The sequence below is a fragment of the Platalea leucorodia genome, assembly GCF_965183815.1.
Source record: "Platalea leucorodia genome assembly, chromosome: 7".
In the NCBI taxonomy this organism is placed as follows: domain Eukaryota; kingdom Metazoa; phylum Chordata; class Aves; order Pelecaniformes; family Threskiornithidae; genus Platalea; species Platalea leucorodia.
The window spans coordinates 67,351,397-67,373,622 of record NC_138829.1 but is presented as its reverse complement, the minus strand read 5'-3'; the positions used below and the strand labels follow the sequence as shown (position 1 = coordinate 67,373,622).

Sequence of the window (22,226 nt, the reverse complement as noted above, 5' to 3'; positions counted from 1 at the left end):
AAAATAATAGTCCTCTGTTGATGGAACTGTGGTCATGATGGTAATCATATTGTCAGGTGTTTTTTTATAAAAGCAACTGTCTTTATAAGAAGGGACTTAAAGAAACAGACACTTGGCAGCACACAGAGTTTATTTTGGAAAAGCTTCCTCTACTAGGATTCCTACCTTTTCTTAAATCAATAAGAAAGCCTCTTTCAAGGCATGATTGGGGAAAAAAGTCAAAGTCTCAAAAGGAAAAGCATTTCTCCAAGTAACCTCATTTATGAAACCCAGCTGTGGTTCAGAAGGGTTCCAGCTTCACCGAGTTGGTCCCCCTGGGGTCTGTAACTCTTCCAGGGTTGGGCATCTTTGGCTTTGTCTTCCTGAAAATAACAGATGTTCGTGTCTGCGACTGTAACTTCAGTAGCTGCTTTTGTTCATCTGGGAAGACTGTAATTGCCTATAAAGCATATTCTGGCGGTGTGTATTATTGCTGCTCTGAAGCGTAAGAAGTGTTATACAATGTTCATTACCTCACAGCTAACTGCTTTTTCCTTTGTGATGGCTGTAGAAAATCAAGACGGTTATTGAAGGAATGTGTTTATTTGGTTGTTTCAGTTTCTTAAGTATTATAACATCAAAAAACCCACCTTAAGATGCCTAAGTATCTTAATAGTTGTATAAAATAAAGTTTTGATATCTTCTCCTCTTCAGTGAAGGATAGCCTGTTTTAAAATTTAGAAATGGTGGAAAAATGAAGAGAAGAAGAAGGTGTATTTATACATGAAGTAGAAGATGTATTTATACATGTAGTTGTACCCTTAAGTATATACCCATCTCTCTAGCCATCCTTGAACTTCTCATACTACAAACTATTAGGTATTCAAACTTGGCCACTCTATAAGAAAAACTGATGGTAAAATTTAGCTATTAAGGGAATGTGAAATTATAGGTTTAGATATAATGTAATATAGGTAATTGACTTGTATAAACAAATTAACAATTTTTTCTCTAATAATGCTTATTATATGTATGATGATAGAACAAAAACTTCTGTTTCTCAAACCTAATTAATTCTATTTCCTTTTCTTGTTTTAGCTACAGATATATTTACAATAGACATCTAGAGTTACTGCTAAACAAATGGTTATTAGAAGAAATTTGAAGTGAAATGATCCATATCAAGTGAGCTAATTGCGTTCTGGCATTAGACATAAATGTTCATGAGTAACTAGGCCACTCAAAAAATAGACTTCTGCTGTCTACCCCCAGTCTCTGATACCATGTCGGAGTAATATTTTGGCATCAGTGAAAGCTGCTTTTCACTGTGAATTCATTATATCGTCATACACACTAAGGACAGAAGAAACTCTTATGGACCTCTGCTCACACCTGGCATAATGTTTGCCACAAAGGTTTTCTATAAAAATTTTGATGTATACCTTGAAAATTTTATTCTACCAGTTTACCACTTGTATAAAAACTCCTTAATAATGCTTTCATCCATGTCTTCAGTATCAGAAATTCAGCAAAAAGGAGATACAAGCACATAACTCAGACCTTCTTTCCTATCTTGCATGTTGTGAACCAGTGTAACTGAAGTCCAGATTCTGCCTGTTCTTACGTGGACATTCATTAGAAGAAAAAAAGTAACTCTCCTTCTCCCTCTGTAACCCATAGTTCAGCTAGGCAGAATTATAAACACCCCTTATTGTCCATTACCCTTAAGCGTATTTTGGTTATTAGATATTAGATAAAAGAGCTGGACAGACAAAATGTAGACCAGGACAGTAAATTTCACTACACAATAATTCAGCAGCTGAGATATTGTATAATCACCGCTGAGTGCTCCTAGAAGCATTCTACTGTTCCAAGGAAAACACAACCTGAGGCTCTAGGACTTTGCTGTCCAGCCCATTATTATTTATTATTTAAATTGGGCTAATGTGAGTTAAGCTCTTTCCAAACACATGGAATGATGCATTTTGTACTTTTAAGAGCCTGCACAGAAATGTCTTTCCCTGTCAAGCCAATATATCACAACCGACTCTAGTGCAGCCCTGGCAAATTACATACTGGCATGTAATCCAGGCAGCAGCCCAAAATGATGAAGAAAAAGGATGCAGATAAGCACATGACTTACTACTAAGTCAAAAGTTACCAGGAAAAAATGTGATTAATGATTTGGAAACAAATTAACGCATTAGTAAACAGTATGTCCAACAGCTGCCTCTCTCCCTTGTAAATCCTGTCTGTTCTTTATTGTGAAGATTGCCACTATCTTGATGAAATTTGGGTTTAGACTACCTTTCATTATTCTGAATTATTTGCCGTAGGAGTCATTAGGCATAGGATCAAGAATTATGGAAAACTTTGAAAGGTAGAGATGTTAAAACTTAAGCTCTTCTAATTATGGTCCTATTTTTTGTTTTATTTTCTTCTTTAATTTCAGATTTTATTTACAAACACTTTGTATTTATGGGAATACAAATACACATCTCATATTTATAATTTGTCAGAAAATACACTTACCCTCTAGAACAGAAGTGCCATAAGCTACAGATAACGGCATTTGTCATGGCTGAATTTATGTACAAGTACTACTGTGCTGTTTATTTAGGCACCAGAATACTAGCATGACCGTGTACCAATCAGTTTGGAAATATGTGATGGCATTAATCTTCTGCAGTTTTAGTATCCTTCAAATTTTGAGTGGAAGGGGACAGAAATGTGCAATTCCTAGTACACTGGCATAACTGTAGAGAATAGTAAGGAGCTTACAATTTTTATTTTTCTCTTCATAAATTTATGTTCCCATTACAGTAATGAAGTATAAACAGTAACCCCAGCTGTCTTTAATTGAGCTGTCCTGAGCATCCAGAGCAGCCCAGCTTCGACTGATAGAAAAGACAGTAGAAACAGCTGCAGAAGGAGAACTAGCAGCCTAGCTGGTTTAAAGCAAACTCTGTCTAGCCCCAGCGACATGCCGTTCGGTATTTTCTGATTCTCCTTGCTTTGTAGGCAGATTCTGTGGCCTTTGCTGTTTCTTGGTTTGGTTTTTTTTGTTTGTTTGGGGTTTTTTTGTTTTTGTTTTTAAATATTTTAGATTTTTCCAGTAGTTAGTCACTTGACTAGAAAAAAATCTCAACAGGACTGTAGATGAATGTTTGTGATATCAGCAGACCTGTGAGCGACATACAGCCCCTTTTGCCAGGAACAGGTGATAAACTATGCTTGTAAGTACAACTAAATAGTGCATAGGCAATAAAGGGATGAATTCCTTTCAGCTTGGAAATCTTCCTTATATTTTAATTAAACAGTGCAATAAAAAACTTGATGCATTTCTAAAATGCACGTTCTTTGATAGAAGCACATGTGCATCGAGCAGACCTGGGAGTTATAATGCAAAAACCCGACAGTGTAACATCTTTTTCCTCTATTTCCTCCATTGCATTTGCCATTGCTTCCTCTGCCCCGGTATTGCCAACATTGTTGTTAGTGCTTCCACTGTCTTTAAAGAACTCAAATAAAAATACAGCTTCAAAGTGCATCTACAACCTCTACACTCATTCCCATCTCTAAATACCTGTGGAGTACTTAAAAGATTTTTGCCTAATACCTTTAGTTCCTTTGCTCCATTTTATGGTGAGGTTACTTTAAGTGCATGAAGTATGGGCTAATTCAATTATTTGAACTTTTTATTTATCACGTCTCCTATGCTGTATCTCCTGATATGAAGTCCGGAAGTATTTCTCATATTTATTTCCTGTTTATTCTTGAAAATATAGGATTTCTACTACAATTTCTTGTCACAAATGCTGCCGTGAAGGAACATCTTTAATTGAAATAGGAATCACTAGCTTAAAATGAAATTATTTGGGCTTTGAGTAGACTGCTGGTTCTCTATTTTTGAATAGCAAGTTCATATTCTTGGTCCAAAGGAAAGATTGTCTATTCATTGAGTTACCCAGATGTGTCGCCAATCAAGTACAATTAGAATGAAAATATCAATGGTTGTATGTGTGTTTATAGACATAAGTTTATTGCCGTATGAATTTATTTATAGTGATTTTATAGTATTTTCTCTTTTCTGATCAAGTAGTCTGCCTTTCAATAACCACTGAAAGTTCACAATCCAATCCTCTGTGTTTGTATACAAGTGGTTTCTTCTGTGCCTATACAGTAGGCAACATGAGTGATTCATGCACAGCACAAAGAAAATCTGTCCCACTGCCAACAACAAACTTGTCATGAGTTTTTGTTCATAGCTTATCTTGCAGAAAAAGTTAATAAGAGGAAAATTTATTTGCTCATGGTTACCAATACTCAAATTGTGAAACTGTTTTAATCAATGAATGTTAGAGATGCCTCATGTCTGGGTCAGAATTCCATTAGCTGCTCATTGAATCCAACACAGAAGAGCAACAAAATGTATTTTGTGATTGTGATTGCTTGCACAGGCAATTGCTCAAATTTATTTAGCTACCTGAATAAAATCTACATTCATATTTAGCAGATAGTCTAGTCACAACAAAAATAGTGCTAAATACAAACAAATAAACAGGTTGTATTTCATCTGACACATCTCCAAATCTAAATTTTGCTTAATCTTGGTTGACTGTGAAAAGCTTGTGCTGAATGAAAAAGGGATGGGTGATTCAGGGAATTTAAAAAAAAAAAAAAAAAAAGCCCATGTAGAAGTGCAGAAAGAAGTGAAATAATCTTGATAATTTAACACTGGGAGAGAAACCTTTTAGCTCTAAGGATGCCTTTGAATTCAGATGGCTAAGAATTGTGCATAATTCAGAAGAAAGCTTATAGGAAAGCTTGGGTTTATTATTTGTAAATTATTTAGCATATGAAATGATCAATGTGGGGATATGGAATACCTCATCACTGAAGAAATGTGAATAGGATAATGAGTAAATCCTTCATGATTGTAAGGCAGCGCACCTGTACTAGCTGACAACTTGGCCTAAATTATCACTGATCCAGTGTGGGTGTATTAACTGGAGAGAGGAGAGAGATGTTCTCTCCTTGTGCTTTGTGCTGTAAGTTGTGTCCTTGCTCCTGCCATTCAGTGCTTCTAAAGGAGGGCCAGTAACCAAAGGAAACCTGCTCCCTCCTGTTCTTACAAGGGTAGGAAAATAGAAATTGAAGGTAGTCCTTTCTTACATTTATTCTTACAGTTTTATTCTGTCAAATATTAACAGAATATTTGTGGAGAAGTGCTGAAGTAGACACTTACGTATGTATCACATACCTTTCCAATGCTGTTTCTTTAACCAGTCCCCCTCTGTATTTTTTGTCTTAGCGTCTATGGCACCAGTACGAAGAAATAAGAAAACCTTTTGCATTAAATCTAGTTTCACAACACAGGATTCTGATGTTTTGCACCACATCCATATGCATCTGTAAATGCTCTCCCTACTAAAAGAAGTGCAACCAAAATCCACCATACCTATTCTTAAACATTGAAAATGCCACTCTTCACTGACAAGTTTTCCCATGGAGGAAGGGTATATATGACTATTATATGTTTTGAGAAGTCCAGGTCTTGACCTTTTGCTCATTATTTACTGAGGAAACCTGTGAAAAATTGATTACAGCCCTCAAGATATTTTTTCTTGTTGAGAACACAATTTGCGATGTTCCTTTTCCATGTACTCTCCAGCTCTTTGAACGTAAGGGATTCCTCAAACGATTTACACTAAAAACAGAAATAGTCTGACAGCATTTGGAAGCATCTTATACACAATCAGAACTACAGGTGTGTTTTATCCACATGGAAGTTTTACCTTTCTGATATTTTATTCCTTTATTTTAAAAATTCAGTGAGATTTCCAGTTGTTTTAGAATAGCTACAATTGATTGGGTCTTATATTGTGGTTTTGGATAATTTTCTGATTTTAGACTCATTCTGAAGATGCATTAGAACTGCACAGTCCTTGAACATAATCCTTTCTTGATAGCACATCTTACAGAAACAGAGTCCAGCTTCTCAGCTGATTTGTATCAATATCTGTGCTGATTCAGATGAATATTCCTCTGTTTAGGTGACTGGTTATTTCTTTAATAATATTAAGGATTCAAGTCAGAATACCACATGATTCTTCCAACTCTCTAGTAATTGTGCAGGTTCAGGTCTCACTAGGAACAGAGTGGAAAAACTATTACATCTCTGACACTGCTCAGCTGAAAGTGTGGGTATAGAAGAAGCAACACTTGATTTGTCTGTACTTAAGATGACTTTATAGCTGCTGTTGTTTCCCTTTGAAAGTTTGAAAGGAGATATTTAGTATCTTTAGTAGTATGTCATACTCATCAGTTTTTGCAGAGTTTAGCCAATTGTTTTCTGTTTATTCATTTTAAATTGCTATAGTATTGAAATGAATACTAAAGGCACACAGGATGATACAGTGGCTATAGACTACCTTACAAATTAATTGTTTACATGTTGGCATCATCTGCTGTCCAATAAATTACAGACACCAGAGTGCTTATAGCTCAGTACCTGGGCTAGAATTTGAGCTCAGTTGAGCAAATGTTAACTTTGAGGGAACCAACTGCCTTCCTCTCAATTTCCAGTTGTAAATGTAATATCATGGTTTGGACCATCATGAAGTTTAGCACAGCTGTAGTTTCAAATTATGAGGCATTTGAAAAAAATATATGCGATTTGGTGATTCCATGGTTCATCTTCCTTCATGTTTCTGTCATGATGTGGCAGAGCACTGGCCTAGAGAACTAGGCAAAGATAGAAAGAAAAGGTTAATGTCTAACTCCCACTGCAAATCAACTGGGAGGTAAAAGTGAAAAAACATCATCTCAAATGCATGATTTTAAGATTAGACTAGCCTCAGTAGAGTTGCATAAAATTGTTTCAATGTGAATTTAGAGCCAAAAATAACAGAAGCACATCAGCTAGCTTTTGTCTGAAGTAATCTACAAAACAAAGTTACTGACTTGCATAAAAATTCTGCTGAAAGGCAGTAAAGTGGTTACATAAGTGCCAAAAGCAATTAAACTTGGTCAAGGTGACCCTTCATCCTCAAACAATAACCTTGTGCCTAGATATTTATAGTATATTCAGCGTACTATATCACACATGCTGATCTGAGATCTCCGATCACAGCAAGCAAGCCTAAATCTCTATTAGAAAGACATTAAAAAACCCAGCTTATCTCCAGATACATCATTTAAAGATTAAAATATATATTATTTATTGAAGAAGTTTTGGTGGTGTTTTTTTTTTTTCTCACAGTGCTAGGAGCTCTAGATAAATGTGGAATACTGATGTAGTAGATACCTTAGCACATAATACAAATGAAAGGCCAGACCCCACCGTGCTGTGCAATGTAGTACTTATACAAGTGATGTACAGCCTGTGCTCTGCAGTTGGATATTTTTAATTTTTTAACTTTTTAATATAGCATATTTCTAAAGTTTTGATATTCCTATGCAGAACGTAAACCGCAGTTTACTTCCATCCTGATTTATATCTGTTCCCATCTTTATATTTTAAATGCATGTGAAGTCTCGGGAAGCCTAAAATGTATTCACTCGCTTCACCTGTTTGGGGCCTAAAAGAATACTTGTATCTGTTTAGAGATGGAATTATTTCTGTATTTTACCACAATATTCTTAATTTTGATGGACTGCTATTTCACTTATTGTCCCTGTGTGGGGTAAACTGTGTAAAACGCAGCATGGGCAACTGAACGAAACAAAGTTCTCTTCCTATTATTTCCACTAATTAAGTGATCCTGCAGTTTGCCATGTGGTACTTCTGGTTTCTCATCTGTGAAATAAGGGGCATACACATATACTGCAAAACACGGTAGGAAAGCTAATTTGAGCATGCTGTTTGTTATCAGGTCCACACTTTTTCGTTGTTCCAAATAGCTTTCAATTTATGATGTGACAAGTAAGAATGAAAAATAGAGAGATGAGATGGAGACAACCTCATGTGAATAACTCTATCTGCTGTTGTTAGTGACATGTAAAGACATTATCAAAATATACTATATTTGCTCTTTTTTACTTACCATTTGTCTCTATTGCCTCTCTATTTTTTTAATATTACACTGGTTGCCTTTTTCCTTATATGCTTTTGGACATCTTGTCCTTAATTTCTGGGTTTGATGGGGGTCATTTGGGTTTTTGGGCTGGGTTTTTTTTGTTTGTTTTTCTTTTTTAATGAGCAGCAGTATTTAGGTGATGAATTTTCAGCTACTCTAAGGCTCTGATTTGCATAGGTCAGTCAGATAGTGCTCTGTATCTCTCTGTCTTTGTAATCCTTCAGCTAGTCTGACTGCTGAATTGCTTATGAATCTGGGTTGGTCTTTGCAGGTGACAGTACAAGTACGTAGAAAGTATAATATCCAGAAGCAGAGTGAGTGTTCTGGCGGTACTGAGAGCAGCTGTAGGGGATTCTGCAGTCTCAAGTTACATACTGAGGACTATTGTCTTCAAGGTGTGCTGGGGAAAAATATTTTAAAATCTCTTGTTTATACTTAGAAAGATCTCCTGGAAGTAAAGTTCATGTAGTATGTTGCCAGACAGTCATAGAGGACCCTGAAAGTCAAGAGTTTACTCTCTCTTTCTTGGATTTCAAAAATGTACTCAGAAATAAGAGCTGAAGGACACTTTTGTTAGTGTAAGGCAGCAAAACATAGTAGAGCTAATCCTGCCTTTTAAAAAATTATTAGAAAAATATTGATATCTAAGTGCTTTGTATCAGGTCTGTAGCATAGATAATATTCTGCAGAACTGATCCTATGAATAATTATGGGATATGAAGAGTACATACAGCTTTTACTATGTCCAAACCCTGTTATTTCTCAAGGTGCCCCCAGTTCTGTTGCTTGACTTAGAGAAAAAACAAATTAAAACCTTATAGTTGAAATACAAATGATTAATGGAACAGATGCTAGAAGTCCATTAACAGCACAATAATTCAAGAAAGTCTTGATGTGCTATGTGGCAAATCCAGTCATATTTCTAGGCCAACTATATAGAGCCTTCGGTAATAAAAGTAATTCTTTCCTTGACCATTTTAGGGGTTATTCTACTTTTCCTTTTATCTAGGAAATATAGGTTTAGGTGTACTGGGTGCAATAAAGTGCCTTGAAAGCAGTTTAGCAATGATATTTTTATGCTCTTAACTATATCCAATAAGATATACATGCCTATATGATATAAATAAGGGTTCTAGGATCCAGTTCTCTTGAGATATTTATGCAAAGGCTGTCTGTGGACCTTAACAACACACTATCGGATGAATTATAAAAATGTCTGCAGCATAACTTTATGGTAACCCAGTGACCTAACTGTAGTGCCATGAGATCTGAACTCAGGACTGAAATCCTGTAGTACTACACAAACATTTTCTTTAAAATCTGTGGCAGAATAGGAAATTAATCTAAGGGAAATCTCAAAACAGAAAGGTCATAGAAAAAGGCTGCATTTGAGGATTAAAAAAAAGAGAGGCAAGGGATGTCTTATAGGAATCCCACCCTTTTTTGTAAGTCACTGAGCCTGCTCAGCTTCCAGTGAAATTGCTATGGTAGGGCCTAGGAGTTTGCAAGACCAAACCCCTAACCTGCTATCAACAGCTTTCCCTCAGCAGTCAGCTGTCCTCAAAATAGGTAATATGTATGCAGCTCACACTTCACTACATCATCAGAGGCAGCACTAGCCTTCAGAAAATGTTTGTACCATTAGCCCAGTTGACTTCAAAGAAAGCAAATTGTATAGCAATAGAGTATTTCTCTCACCTATAAAAGTCAGAATTAACAAAAGCTACGCCTGCAGATGGATTAGAAGAGATCTAATACAACTTGTTAAATTTTCGAACTGGATTATACAAAGTGTAATTTATTTTTTGTTCTTTAAGGCACAAACTTTCATATACCGGTATACGATCGTTAAAAAGGAGATGTTTTTCAAAAGATATTTTTCTGCTCTTTATGTATCAACCAAATGATTAAAGTGAGACAGAAGCTGTAGACAGCTGTGGGAACACCTACCTGGTTGCAAACAAAATCCCAACAGATAATCACACAAAGCAAATATTTTACCAATTCCACTGGCTTTTCTTATGGAATGCAGTGTCACTTGCTGATGATAATACTGAAATCTTGTATTGCTTTTTACTGACAAAATGTAATTTTCATTTCCATGGGCTCCTTTTACAGATTCTTACATATATTCAAATTTTAGCCTGGTATTTATGTTAGGATACTTTGTATAAGTTTGCTGTATGAATAACAAGTTTGGATATTTTTAGCAAAGACAGACCTGTTTGGGTTTGGCAGAATCTAAGACTTGTGCCCTTTAAATTCACTTTGCAATTATGTCCTCTACTAGAATGGAGCGGGTAAACAATAGGCTAAATTACTACAAGTAATAAATGAGAAATTATGTAGATGCATGATGCTAAATATGTTGCATTTTTCATTGGATTAACATAAAATTACTGGGCACAGGTGCTTTCGTAATTGGGACTCATTTGGAAAATGTTAGTGTTCAGTGACCCTCAAAGTTAAATAGCTGGTTTTTGTGGTGTTGTTATGATGCAGTGCCATTTCGAGTCATCTCAGAATGCCATCTGTCCTCACGATTTAATAGTTTTTTCTTACATTACAGAAGACTTCTCTATGTATTTAGCTGCAGATTTCACCTCTGTTGTCTGCAGAAAATTACAAATATCTTTTATTAAGAACCTTTTTTGTAACTGCACAAGTTCTCATCACCCAAAAGTGTATGGCAGTAGAATTGCCCTGTACACAGATTACGCATGAATATCCTCCCTAGTAAACTATTAATAAATTTCAGACTTCTACAGGTTAGCTCTCTTATCACTGGAATCAAGCTGCCCTTCAAATGATTTTTTTGTTTGTTTGTTTAATTTGGTTTTAAGTCATAAGGAGGCACACTGAAAAAAACGCAAGCTAGAAGAGTCTGGCAGCCAGAATGATCTTATAGAGCAAATTTAGCTTGTCAGAATGTACCCAAACTGAAATTTTGCTGAGTTATTATTAGGTCTTATGTAGATCTAATGGGAGTGATTAAAGATTTCCATGACTGTAAGAGCCTTAAGGAACTGCTGTCTGATTAGTTCTAGACTTCGGGCTGTTCTTCAGCCGGTTGTGATTTTCTTCACCCTATTAATGTGAAAGAGAAATAAAATTAGTCTAAACATAAGCTGTTTAGGACCAACAGTGTTTTGGGGGAGGTGGTATCCAGAGGTATTCACAGCTTTAGAGATAGTAACAGATGTAAACTGCAACAGACCATTTTACTGAAGGTTAAAATACCTTTATTGTTTTAACTTTCTGATTTTTTTCATACAAAAGATTCTAGTAATAGTGAGTGAAGCATAAAACAAGAGAACGTAGAATTGTCACAGTGAACCAGTAAAGACAAAAAAGTTGTGGGTAACCAAACAGCTTTTAATGCTCTGCTCTCAGGTTATTACGCATTTATACAAACTCGAAAAGTATCAGTTTCAGTCCTATTGTTCCACCCTCTGCAAAGAGGGGAGTAGAATTGTCATTCTCTTCTCTGCTTATTTCTATTTAGAGCACTTGATAGCCTGGGCGTTACAAGCGTTTACTTTGGAAACTACTGCATAGGCTATTCAAGACATGTACAACTTTAGAACGGAACAAGTGCTTCACAGTGAATAGTTTATTTGATTAATTTTTCTGTTTTTTCCTGTAAGCCATCATGACCCATCTACAAGTAGTTTTTTTTCTTGCTACTATTATTATTGTTAGGAAATATTCTAAGACATAAGGGCCATTCAACTCCTGTTAAAAAAAAACACTGGGAAGTTGCTTCCTTACAGTCCTTAGTGCAAGTGAACATCTACTCTGTTAATCGCAGAGTATTTGAAGATATAAAATGGGTACTGTCAAAAAAAGCCTCAAACCCAACACAGAAGAATAATGCATGCTCTAGAGAATTTGCAGTGACCTTCAAATCTAAACATCCTCAAGTGTAATAACAGTTTGTTCAACATTAACTTTGTCTTCTGAAAGAAAACATAGGAAAATACATACAAAAAAGAACAAACCCATCACTTTCTCTAACTCTCATGAAATGGTCACCTTGTGGGACTTACAAAATGATCAGGCTGTTTTTTCCTTAAATACTGGAAACGTACCTTTTAATATCATAGTTTATTGAATTTTTGTTTTATCTTGTCAGTTAGGAAGAGTAAGAACCAGGACATTAGCATGACCTGATTAAAAGATGAATTCTGTAATTAGACTGATGACATTTAATCTCGATCTTGTGCTATCTCTCTCTTCTTTCACACTTGTGCACACACATACACATACATGCAATTGTGTCTAAATTAATATATTATATCAAGATTATGTATCATGCTATATATTAGATATTATGAATTATATGTAATTATATATGCACATGTGTGGGGTATGTGTGGACTAAGCACTACTTAGATTCTTTTATAGTGGTCATTATTGACTGAAATATAGTTTAGACTGTAAATGTTTAGCCTCACTAGGTTCCAAAATTGTGTGATATATAGGGTTCTCTTTAGTTTTTAATTTTCCTGAACAGCCTGCCTAACAGCTGACTCCAATAATTCTAGCTTTTCATTGTCTCATATGTTTCATACAAACATATGCATGTCTGCTATGTGACAAGGAGATAGTGATGTTTTGTCCTCGGCTTAATGCAGATCATTATTTATGGGTTTCACAAGGTCAGTACAAGGAAAAGTATTTCTAAGTTTTGTTTTCAGTTAATTTAGGTAATTTTAGCTCACTCTCTTGTATAATCTTACCAGAATTTTGTTTTGTTTACTTTTGCTTAATCTTCTCGAAGCATGTGACTTAGATAGCCTCGATCTTGTTTGAAGTTAAATATAAGAAAATACATCATTTTGACTCCATGTTGAAAACTGAGGCACAATGAGTCGTCACAGAGCTCTTCTTATTGATCCTGAGAAAACTGATTGCCTACATTTTCATGAGGGTTTTTCCCCCTTCAACTACATGGAAATATAAATAAGAAACTGCAGTTGTTACAAAGAAGAGAGGCAACTGAAAATGTCGGTTTAAGGTTCTACTAGAAAACATGTATTTAAATTATCTGAAATATGCAATGCATTCAAAATAAGCTGTATTAGAAAAAAAACAGCAGAATTCAGAGCACAATGATAAACAGATGTGGCTTGGTTTTGTTTGTGCATAGTTACGTATTTTGGGAATTGCTTTAAATTGGCATCCATTGCCTATTTAGATGCCCTAGAATAGCTCTCCAGCTATTTCTGTAGAAGGGCACTGCTCTACCACAAGTCCTGCCTCCTTTACCAGCCCCTTGCAGCTGTCTTGGAGGCATTTGGGTAACAAACACTAGATGCCTGAGTTCCACTCCATGCTGTAAATGCAAATACATTTTGTATGTTACCAGAGGAAGGTGACCTATTATTACTTTCATCTTCTCTTTCTATGCTTCTTTCTTATCTTTAAGCATATTTGTGAGTTTGCTACACATCGTGCTGGACTCCCATGGAGAGGGTGCTTCGCTCTGGTCTCTGACAGTAGATTATTGTCCTCCAGTTCTCTGGAGTTCAGGGAGCACTGGACTGGCTCTCATCTAGAAAGGATGTTCAAGTTAGAGAGGAGTTCCAGGGGTCTGAGGTGGTTAGTAACTAGCTTTTTCTTAGATTGACTTTAACTGGAAGAATTATGTAGTAGGAAATACGACAAACAGCGCTTGAAAACTTCAAGATGTCTTCCCTAGCTCTTGACAAATTAGACTTTTTAATTATTTTTTTTTTTCTTTTAGAGTAGAGGGGTTTCTTTGAGAGAGGAAGGACCCCAGAACACGTAATAAAGAAAAATTCAAAAACATTATTGTCCATATTACTTCCAACATAATATACTGCTGGAAGGCGACTGCATGTGTGAGGGGAAATTCTGCACTCATAGTAATGTTATGAAAAGGATGATTCAGGAAATTAACATCTAAATATGTCATCTATCATCCCAAATGATCTATTTGAAAGAACAAGTTCTTTCCCTCTGATGGATGTTAGAGCCATTTGAGGTTATTGTGAATATTCATCTCAGAGAAATTCCATTACAACCAACACAAATGCATGTGAAATGTGAAGAAAAGAAAATGCAGTCTTTTTGTATCCATGTTAAAGATGTCCTAACAATTTTCACTTTTAATGGGAGTGAAGCTGTCCTAGATTCCTTGCAAAACTTCTGATTGTTGTGTGCAATGCTCAGTGTTGGCATAATGAATACCAGTAAGCAGCTATTTTCCACCTTAAAGATATTTGAATATAGTGCAAATGAAAAAAGTAATAATCAAGGGCAATTCTGTTTACTTAAGAAACAGTATGTAGAACTTTAAATATTTGGTATATTGTAAGATTTGCAGTCCTTTGAGAAGAATTGCCCTGTATAAATGTAACTCTGGAGATGTGCACTAAATAGAAATAAAAACTTAGCTATGTCTCTCCCACTTATTGTTGAATAATATTCAACATATTATATTCAACAATATTCTCTGTGCGACAGAGAAAAGCTGGTTACCTCTACTGTATACACAGAGAAATACATGTATATGCATATACAATGGCCATCACAGTCACAGAAATATATAGGGTGATTACTGTTATTAGAATTGGACTTCTCATTTATTTCTGCATGTGAGTTAAACTGTGGAAGATTTTAAAGTCAGGACATAATGAAATGTGATACAATGATTTCCTTTATACTATATGTAGATATTAATACATATTTATATGAGATTTAGTTGTGGAAAGATATAATAGGTACTCAATTACTTTAAAATGTCTGAAATTTATAAAGCTAGGAGAGCGAGTCAAAGGTCTCTCATACAATCCAAAAAGCAACTGTAAACTTCTGTAATTGCAAATGGTGCTACTCAAAAAAGAGGGGGGAAGGAAAAGGTGATAGGATTGACACCTTTTTCTTGACTGAAATATATATGTGAGGCGTTATGTGGCAGTTGGCCTGTGTGCGCATGTGATATACAGACAAATTCCCAGGTTTCCAGAAGCAGTCAGATAGAACTGAGTTTGGAAAGGAGATATTTTTGGCTCTTACACTATGCACCTTGCCCAGAAAAGCTCTGACAACTTCATCCGCCTGCTACATACAAAACTGCTCTAGTTTTTCACAGTAAGTGCTACAAATCCTTGAGCAATTTTGGATTTCCTAGACAGGACAATAAGCCATTTCCATCCCGAAGGAGTAAGACAACTCCCAGAAGAATACAAACGGTTTGAGAAGTGGGGATGACTCAGGCCTTGGTTGTTTCCTATTTGTAGCCACTTTGCAGACCATCTGTTTAGTAGCCTCACTGGAGGGAGGTGAACAGAAGCAACCCCCAGCCCAGGGGGGTCTCTGAGATTGGCCTCACTCAGCGTGCCAGGCGGATGTCACAAAGTGCAGCCAGGTGCAGCAGGCAGGCCAAAGTCAGGCTGGCAAGTCTTTGCTGTAGGTAGTTTTTTAATTGGGCTAGTGAAGCCTTTGGTACCAAAAAATGTGTTTCTGGGTAAACTCCAATGATATCTTCATTTAAAGTTTATCAAAAGAGGCTATGAATACGCATATCAGGACAATGCCCATAATTAGGGAAGAATCATCATGGCTTTCATAGAACTGGTTTGTTGTTTTGTTTTTTGTTTTTTTTTTTTTTTTTGGTCCTCAGGTATCGTGAACTTGCGATCTGCCAGAAACTGCTTATTTTGTTTGCTTACATTCAAAGTGCTGTGCAATCTTCTTGTTAGATTGGTATGAGTATCCTTAAATATTTTTTTTAACATGGAAACTGAATATCACTAGAAACCCTTAGTGTAGAAAAGAGTAATCTATGGGAGTCTAAGTAACGGGAAATAAACGCGTTGATGGAACCCATATTTGTGTTGGCAGGTCATCTGGCAAGCAGTCCTGTCAATAGCACACTGGCATCTTACATGAACAAATGCTGACTAGAGAGAGTAAGAGTTGTGCAGTCATGCCAAAAAGCCATGTGGGAAGAAGAAGGATCTGATAAGAATATTTCTAATATAGGAAAGAATTGAATTATGTATCAAAATCAAAAGTCATTATGAAAGATGGAATTCAGTTGACCTAGCTTTGCAGTTTTATTTAGCAGTTAAGATGAGGATATTATAATAACAATGCATGCTTTGCGAAGAAAATTTGTATGATGTTAGAAATGGAAAATATGTAAAGCATAACTGAAGGAAATTTCAAAGGCATGAAGCAGAACTGGGCTCTTGTCATTTATTCCAGTGCAGACTTTGGAAGAGAACTCAAAGAAATAATGAGTTTGGCTTGCTTCTCTGTCATAAGTATTCTGCAAGTTTTGCTGCAAGCAAAGCGCACACCAATGGAGTCTAGTTTCATCTGCAAGCCTATATGTTAAATGCATTGTAAACAATTTTGCTTATTTCAAGTATCTGAAATGCAAAACTTGTTTTTTAGTCAAGCTTGTAGGGCCTCACCAGGAAGATGCTGTAGTACCTAAATTATTTCAAAGAAAAAAAGATAAAAGGGTTGATGATCCTTGAAAAAATGCTCACATGCAAAATCCTGTATTGAAAAGCTTTGAGGAGGGTTCAGAAAGCTTTAAGCAAATTGGGAAGGAGTTCAGAAACTGTTTCCAAACCGTTTCACTCTGGAATATTTGATGGCATTTTTATTAGTTGAGCTGTCAGTCTAGTAAATAGGCTTCATTCAGACAAATAATAGCATATTCATTTTTTTATTAGGAGACATTATTTTTAATAACAAAGGATCTTGTTTGCAAAGTCTACCTCAAAGACTCCCACATCATCAGCAAACAGTTAAGCCTTCAAAAATATTAATTTTTATTTTGGTTTGGTTTTTTTTTTCCATGTAAGAAGTCAGTCTTAGTCTCAAAACGTTACAGATTAAAAGTACCTACGTAAGATGCAAGAAGGTCCTGTGGCATTCTGGCCATAAGGACAGAACTCAGATCTGCAGGACCTAGCTAGGGCCTGGCAAGACACATTCTTGCCCTGTTCTGCTATCCTCCTTTGGCTGCTGCAAGAAGTGTGGTGTAGTCTTAAACTAGAACTTGAGACATAGAATCATAGAATCATTAAGGTTGGAAAAGACCCTTAAGATCATCGAGTCCAACCATTAACCCAGCACTGCCAAGTCCACCACTAAACCACATCTACCCTTCTTTTAAATACCTCCAGGGATGGAGACTCAACCACTGCCCTGGGCAGCCTGTGCCAGTGCCTGACTGCCCTTTCAGTGAAGAAGTTTTTCCTAATATCCAAACTAAACCTCCCCTGGCGCAGCTTGAGGCCGTTTCCTCTCGTCCTATCGCTTGTTACTTGGGAGAAGAGACCGACCCCCACCTCGCTACAGCCTCCTGTCAGGTAGTTGCAGAGAGCAATAAGGTCTCCCCTCAGCCTCCTCTTCTCCAGACTAAACAACCCCAGCTCCTTCAGCCGCTCCTCATAAGACTTGTGCTCCAGACCCTTCACCAGCTTCGTTGCCCTTCTCTGGACACGCTCCAGCACCTCGATGTCCTTCTTGTAGTGAGGGGCCCAAAACTGAACACAGTACTTGAGGTGTGGCCTCACCAGTGCCCAGTACAGGGGCACCATCACCTCCCTGGTCCTGCTGGCCACACTATTCCTGATACAAGCCAGGATGCCATTGGCCTTCTTGGCCACTTGAGCACGCTGCTGGCTCATGTTCAGGTGGCTGTCAACCGACACCCCCAGGTCCTTTTCTGCCAGGCAGCTCTCCAGCCACTCCTCGCCAGGTCTGTAGCGTTGCAAGATGCAGATCAATGTCAGCTTAGTGTAACAATATAAAAAATAATTGGAGATTAAGGTTATTCAATAGCTGAAGTGATGCAAAATTATCAATTAGAAACCAGACAGGGAATGAAGCAGACCCATCGCTGCTCCCTAGCTTGGCTGACGTCTGAGCAGTGCAGCTGTGGCAAGTGATTTTTAAAGGCTGTTAAAGAATCTGGTCCTACTGGTTAAGGCAATCATATGAAAACTGAAACACCTCAAAAAATGTTATCTTTTGTTTTGGGGAAGAAAAAAGGGGAAGACTTCTAGGATATAATATTGCACTTGACTCTTTTGAATATTAAAGAGGATGAGAATTGGAAATTTTCCAGTTTTCCATTTTCATAGAGGTAGGAAATGCTGTAAACATTTGAAAACATGACACTGGGAAAGTGTTTTCTTGATAACAGCCTCACCTGAATATCCCAAACTTCCCCTTGTTCTATAGAAATAATTACAACATGCTGGAAAATTGGGTATATATGCTGCGTGTGTAATTTGCTAATGGAATAATGGGAAGAAATTTAAGTTTGCAGAACTGTATTAATTCTTTCAGTTCAAACAGGCTAATTGCTCAATGCATGTATGAAATGACATTCATTATTTAACAAAACAATTATTTATACTGGTCTTTTTAATCTGTTCACCTCCTCATCACTTTTTCTAGTAGTCAATTGCTCTATAAAACTAGCAATTCCCCACTGAAGAGCTGTTAAACAGAGACTGTATTGCAAATAGTAACCAGCCAGGTTTGCTTTCTCCTGTTCTCCATCATTTTTTAAAACTTTGTATTCATTAGTGATTCAATGCAGTATAAGTGACACGAGGAAAGCATGGTTCAAGCTTTCAAAACTGGTGTCTGAAGTTCTAACTTTTCTTTGCAGAGAAATGAGTTTGGTTTGTTCCCTGTCCCCATTCCTCTGAAGAGTTTCAAGATGTCTTACAGACAATTTGATGGAAGCCAAATCCCTAAGGATAGTTACAAACTCTTCATGATCTGAAACTTATAACAAAAAGAGAGACTCATCAATGCTATTTTTTAAATTTGATTATTTTCGGGAATATATTGTATCAGAGTAAGAATAAGTCATTACATTTTGATTTGGGTTGGGGGGGTGTTGGGTTTTGTTTTTTTTTTTTTAGCAAAAGTGTATTTTGGAAACACATGAATCTTACGTAATTTACATTCCTTCCATGAATTTCAGTGAACTTTGAATTAGACACTGGAAGATGAATGCTTTTTAAACAAATAATTCTGCAGAACTAAGAATAACAATCATCTCATGACTATCAGCAAATTATGGTGCATGCAACTGTTTTAGCTGTTTTAGCTACTTTATGTCTCAGTAGAGAATGCTGTTGTGGTGTACAGGCAATGATACATATATCAGGACATCCAATTAATTTAGTAATACATTTTCCAGATTTTATGGATCATTTCTTTTTGAAATAATTCCTTGTCATGTTATGCCATGGTCTAGTATTTAAGGCTGCAAAATTGTGAAGTTATCAAGCTAAATTGAAAAATACTGTGCTATAAATACAGTGCGAGCTCTATATTAAAAAAGCAGTGCGTATTCTTCCTACTCACATCCCTTTGAATCTTAGAAGTTGCAGGAAATAGGGAAAAACATGGCTAAAACAGCCAATATTTCAGTGGAAGGAACTTCACTACTTATATAAAGTGATAGCCTGGCTTGTAGAGTAACTGCCCCATAGAGCAGTCCGTTTGGAGTGTAAGGAGGTAAGTGAAAGGCATGAAATGGAACACATTTTGCCAGCTCACAATGATGTGAGGTCCCAGCGGGGAGAGACTGTAGACAGCTGAAGTAAGCTAAAGCAGTTTATAAACGGCTTCAGCGCAAGGCCTAAATCTTTCCCAGAATCCACAAGAGTCTGAGAAATAGGAGTTTTGAAAACGCTTTTTTTTTCCTCCTTTACCCCCCATTCAAATGTTTGCACAAAAGAAAATGTAGTTTAATATGTACTTCATTTGATTTTGCTTAACATACGAAAAAATATACACTTTTGTGTGGTCAGTTTTCAGGTAGAAAGTCTTGATTACTTATATGGAAGTAATCCTTTACAAGGGAGTGCTTTAATGAGAATGAATATGAAAACATTCCCTTTACAAAATTTGCTGAAAATGCAGCGTATAAAGTAGTTAACATTTTGCAATATCTGACCTCTTGGTTTCTTGTAGTTATCTTGTTTTTTCAAATGTGACTTTTCTGAAATTTTATCTATATTGTTTCTTTTCTTTTCTTATTTCCTATGTCCAGCAAAATGCCTCAGCAGAAAAAGAGAATCTTCATGTGGCCTCAAGAAAGGAAGAAAATCAGAGCATCCAGGAGTGCGATTCTCAAGATGTAAGTTTAGCTCACATAGGTGTAAGCTTAGCTCACCTAGAGATCAGGGTCTAATCTAGATTGTATGAAAACATTAACGCCTTAGGCGATTACCGATGTGACTTACTTTTCCTAGTCAAGCTGGTACCTATGTTTTATAAGCCAGCTGTATTGTGCATTAAAGTGCTGAGGAGCAAATGCTCTTCGCTGTCAATCTATGCAGGTATACTCTCTGGGTTTCTTTTAAGGACTACTTACTAGAAGTTGTAGAGCCGTTGTGGGAAGAAGAGCCGTGGAAAAGATACGATTTGATGTTTAACCACTTCAAGAATTGGCTTGTTCCTAGTTGAAGAGCTGCTGCATTACAGCGAGATGCAGAACCTTGTTTACATAATGTTTCCACTAATAATCAGGCACAGCTGTCACAGATGCTTCATTTGATAAAACAAAACCTTCAGGGAGATGTAAGAGGTGACAGTGTAATACTTGAAAGCATGTAATCTCGTCCACTGCCAGTCTAGGAAAGCCGCAAGCTGTGTTTTTCTTATGACACGTCTGACAGAAAGCTAAATCTGCTGCTTTTACTGAGGCAAAACTCTCATTCAGACAGCATGGTGGGGGCTGTTAACAGAAATCCCAAATGCATGTATTACGGCTGTAATTATAACGACACAAATAAAACAGGAAAAACCAGAGAGAGTGAGAGAGACAAAAATTGTTGAGAGAGTGTTTTGTCTGCTCAATAGTCCAAACAGCGTAGCGCTACCTTAACTAATTTGCAGGTGCAATATAGAAGACAGCGGGAAAAAGCCTGTCACAACAGCTCTTGAATGAACTACTGAACACATTACCTACCTCCAAATACGGAGGTAACCCTACCTGTGTAGGTAACCATACCTCCTGTGGAGGTAACTGGGCAGCTTGCTGCTAGCGATCATAGCAATGTGAAGAAAAATTTGTAAAACAAATCTTAGATAATTCACTATCCAACAAATTGTAAAAAGCTTTATATGTTACCCATTTATTACAAATATGATACAAGTTTATTCAGTTGTAAGTGACTTCCCCTCTGCTGCATCCTCTAGAGGGGGGCAGAGACAAGGATAAATTGTGTGTCCAGGTGAAGAGTGCATAATTTGCTGTTCCACCTTAATGTCTAAAGATGAAGGAAACTTCGTTTGTTACTAATAAAAATTGAAGAAGGAGAAGAAAGAATAAGATATAAAATTCTGAAGTTGGAGTGAAATCTGTTTATATTATGACTAGAGGTTGGTTGCCACCTGGGAAAGTTATGGAAAGTTTGATGGAATATAGGTTACTTTAAGTAGATGCTGAATTTTTTAAGGCTGAATATTTGTGGAAAGAGGTTCAAGTAGCCTTTTTTTGCAGAGGTGAATATATTAAAGCAGAGAAAAAAAAAAATTTGTTAACACATTTCACAAATCAAGAAAGTATTTAATTTCTGTATCAAGTAATGCAAAAAAGACACCTAAAAGATGCACTTTTATATAAAATCAAGGATTTAGTTATTTTGATTAGGGGGTGGTGGTGGCTTTTTGTGGTCCTAGCAACTTGTGGTTTTAGCCATTTAGTCAACATAGTATGCTGCTTGGTATGAAAAATTTGTCTGAAAAAGCAGAAGACAACTCCAACTGGAGATAGAAGCCGTGAGGAGTCGAACTATTTTTCATAATTCAAGTTAAATTCAAATCTAACCCTATTCTCTGCCTTCGTCTATGTAGCATTATAATTCAAAGAAAAAGAAATTAGGCTATATATCTAAATTTGAGTAATAGGATTAAGTTTTATATCATTTAATCTCTCTATTATCATATTTTAAGGCCAATTTTGTATTCTGTGAGACTCACATTTCCTTTAAATTTTAAATCTTTAAGGTTTGTTAAGTCCGTATTTGACAAAACCTCCTGTACGGAGGAAAAAGTAGTAAAATTAGAGAAAGCATACCATAGGGGTATTCAAATTCACTGTGCCTTGCTAGATAATGTTCCATATTGGAAAATTAAGCAGGC

General features: G+C 36.4%; 1 protein-coding gene across 1 annotated transcript in view; it reads left to right on the top strand.

Moving 5' to 3' along the window:
• LUZP2 (leucine zipper protein 2) overlaps positions 1–22,226 on the top strand; it is a gene marked incomplete at its 3' end in the record, with an annotated part of 198,263 nt that overhangs the window by 164,736 nt on the left and 11,301 nt on the right. The window contains exon 10 of the mRNA XM_082318626.1: positions 20,131–20,217. Within this exon, the coding sequence (XP_082174752.1) occupies positions 20,131–20,217 (87 nt within the window). The remainder of the gene's footprint in view (positions 1–20,130; positions 20,218–22,226) is intronic.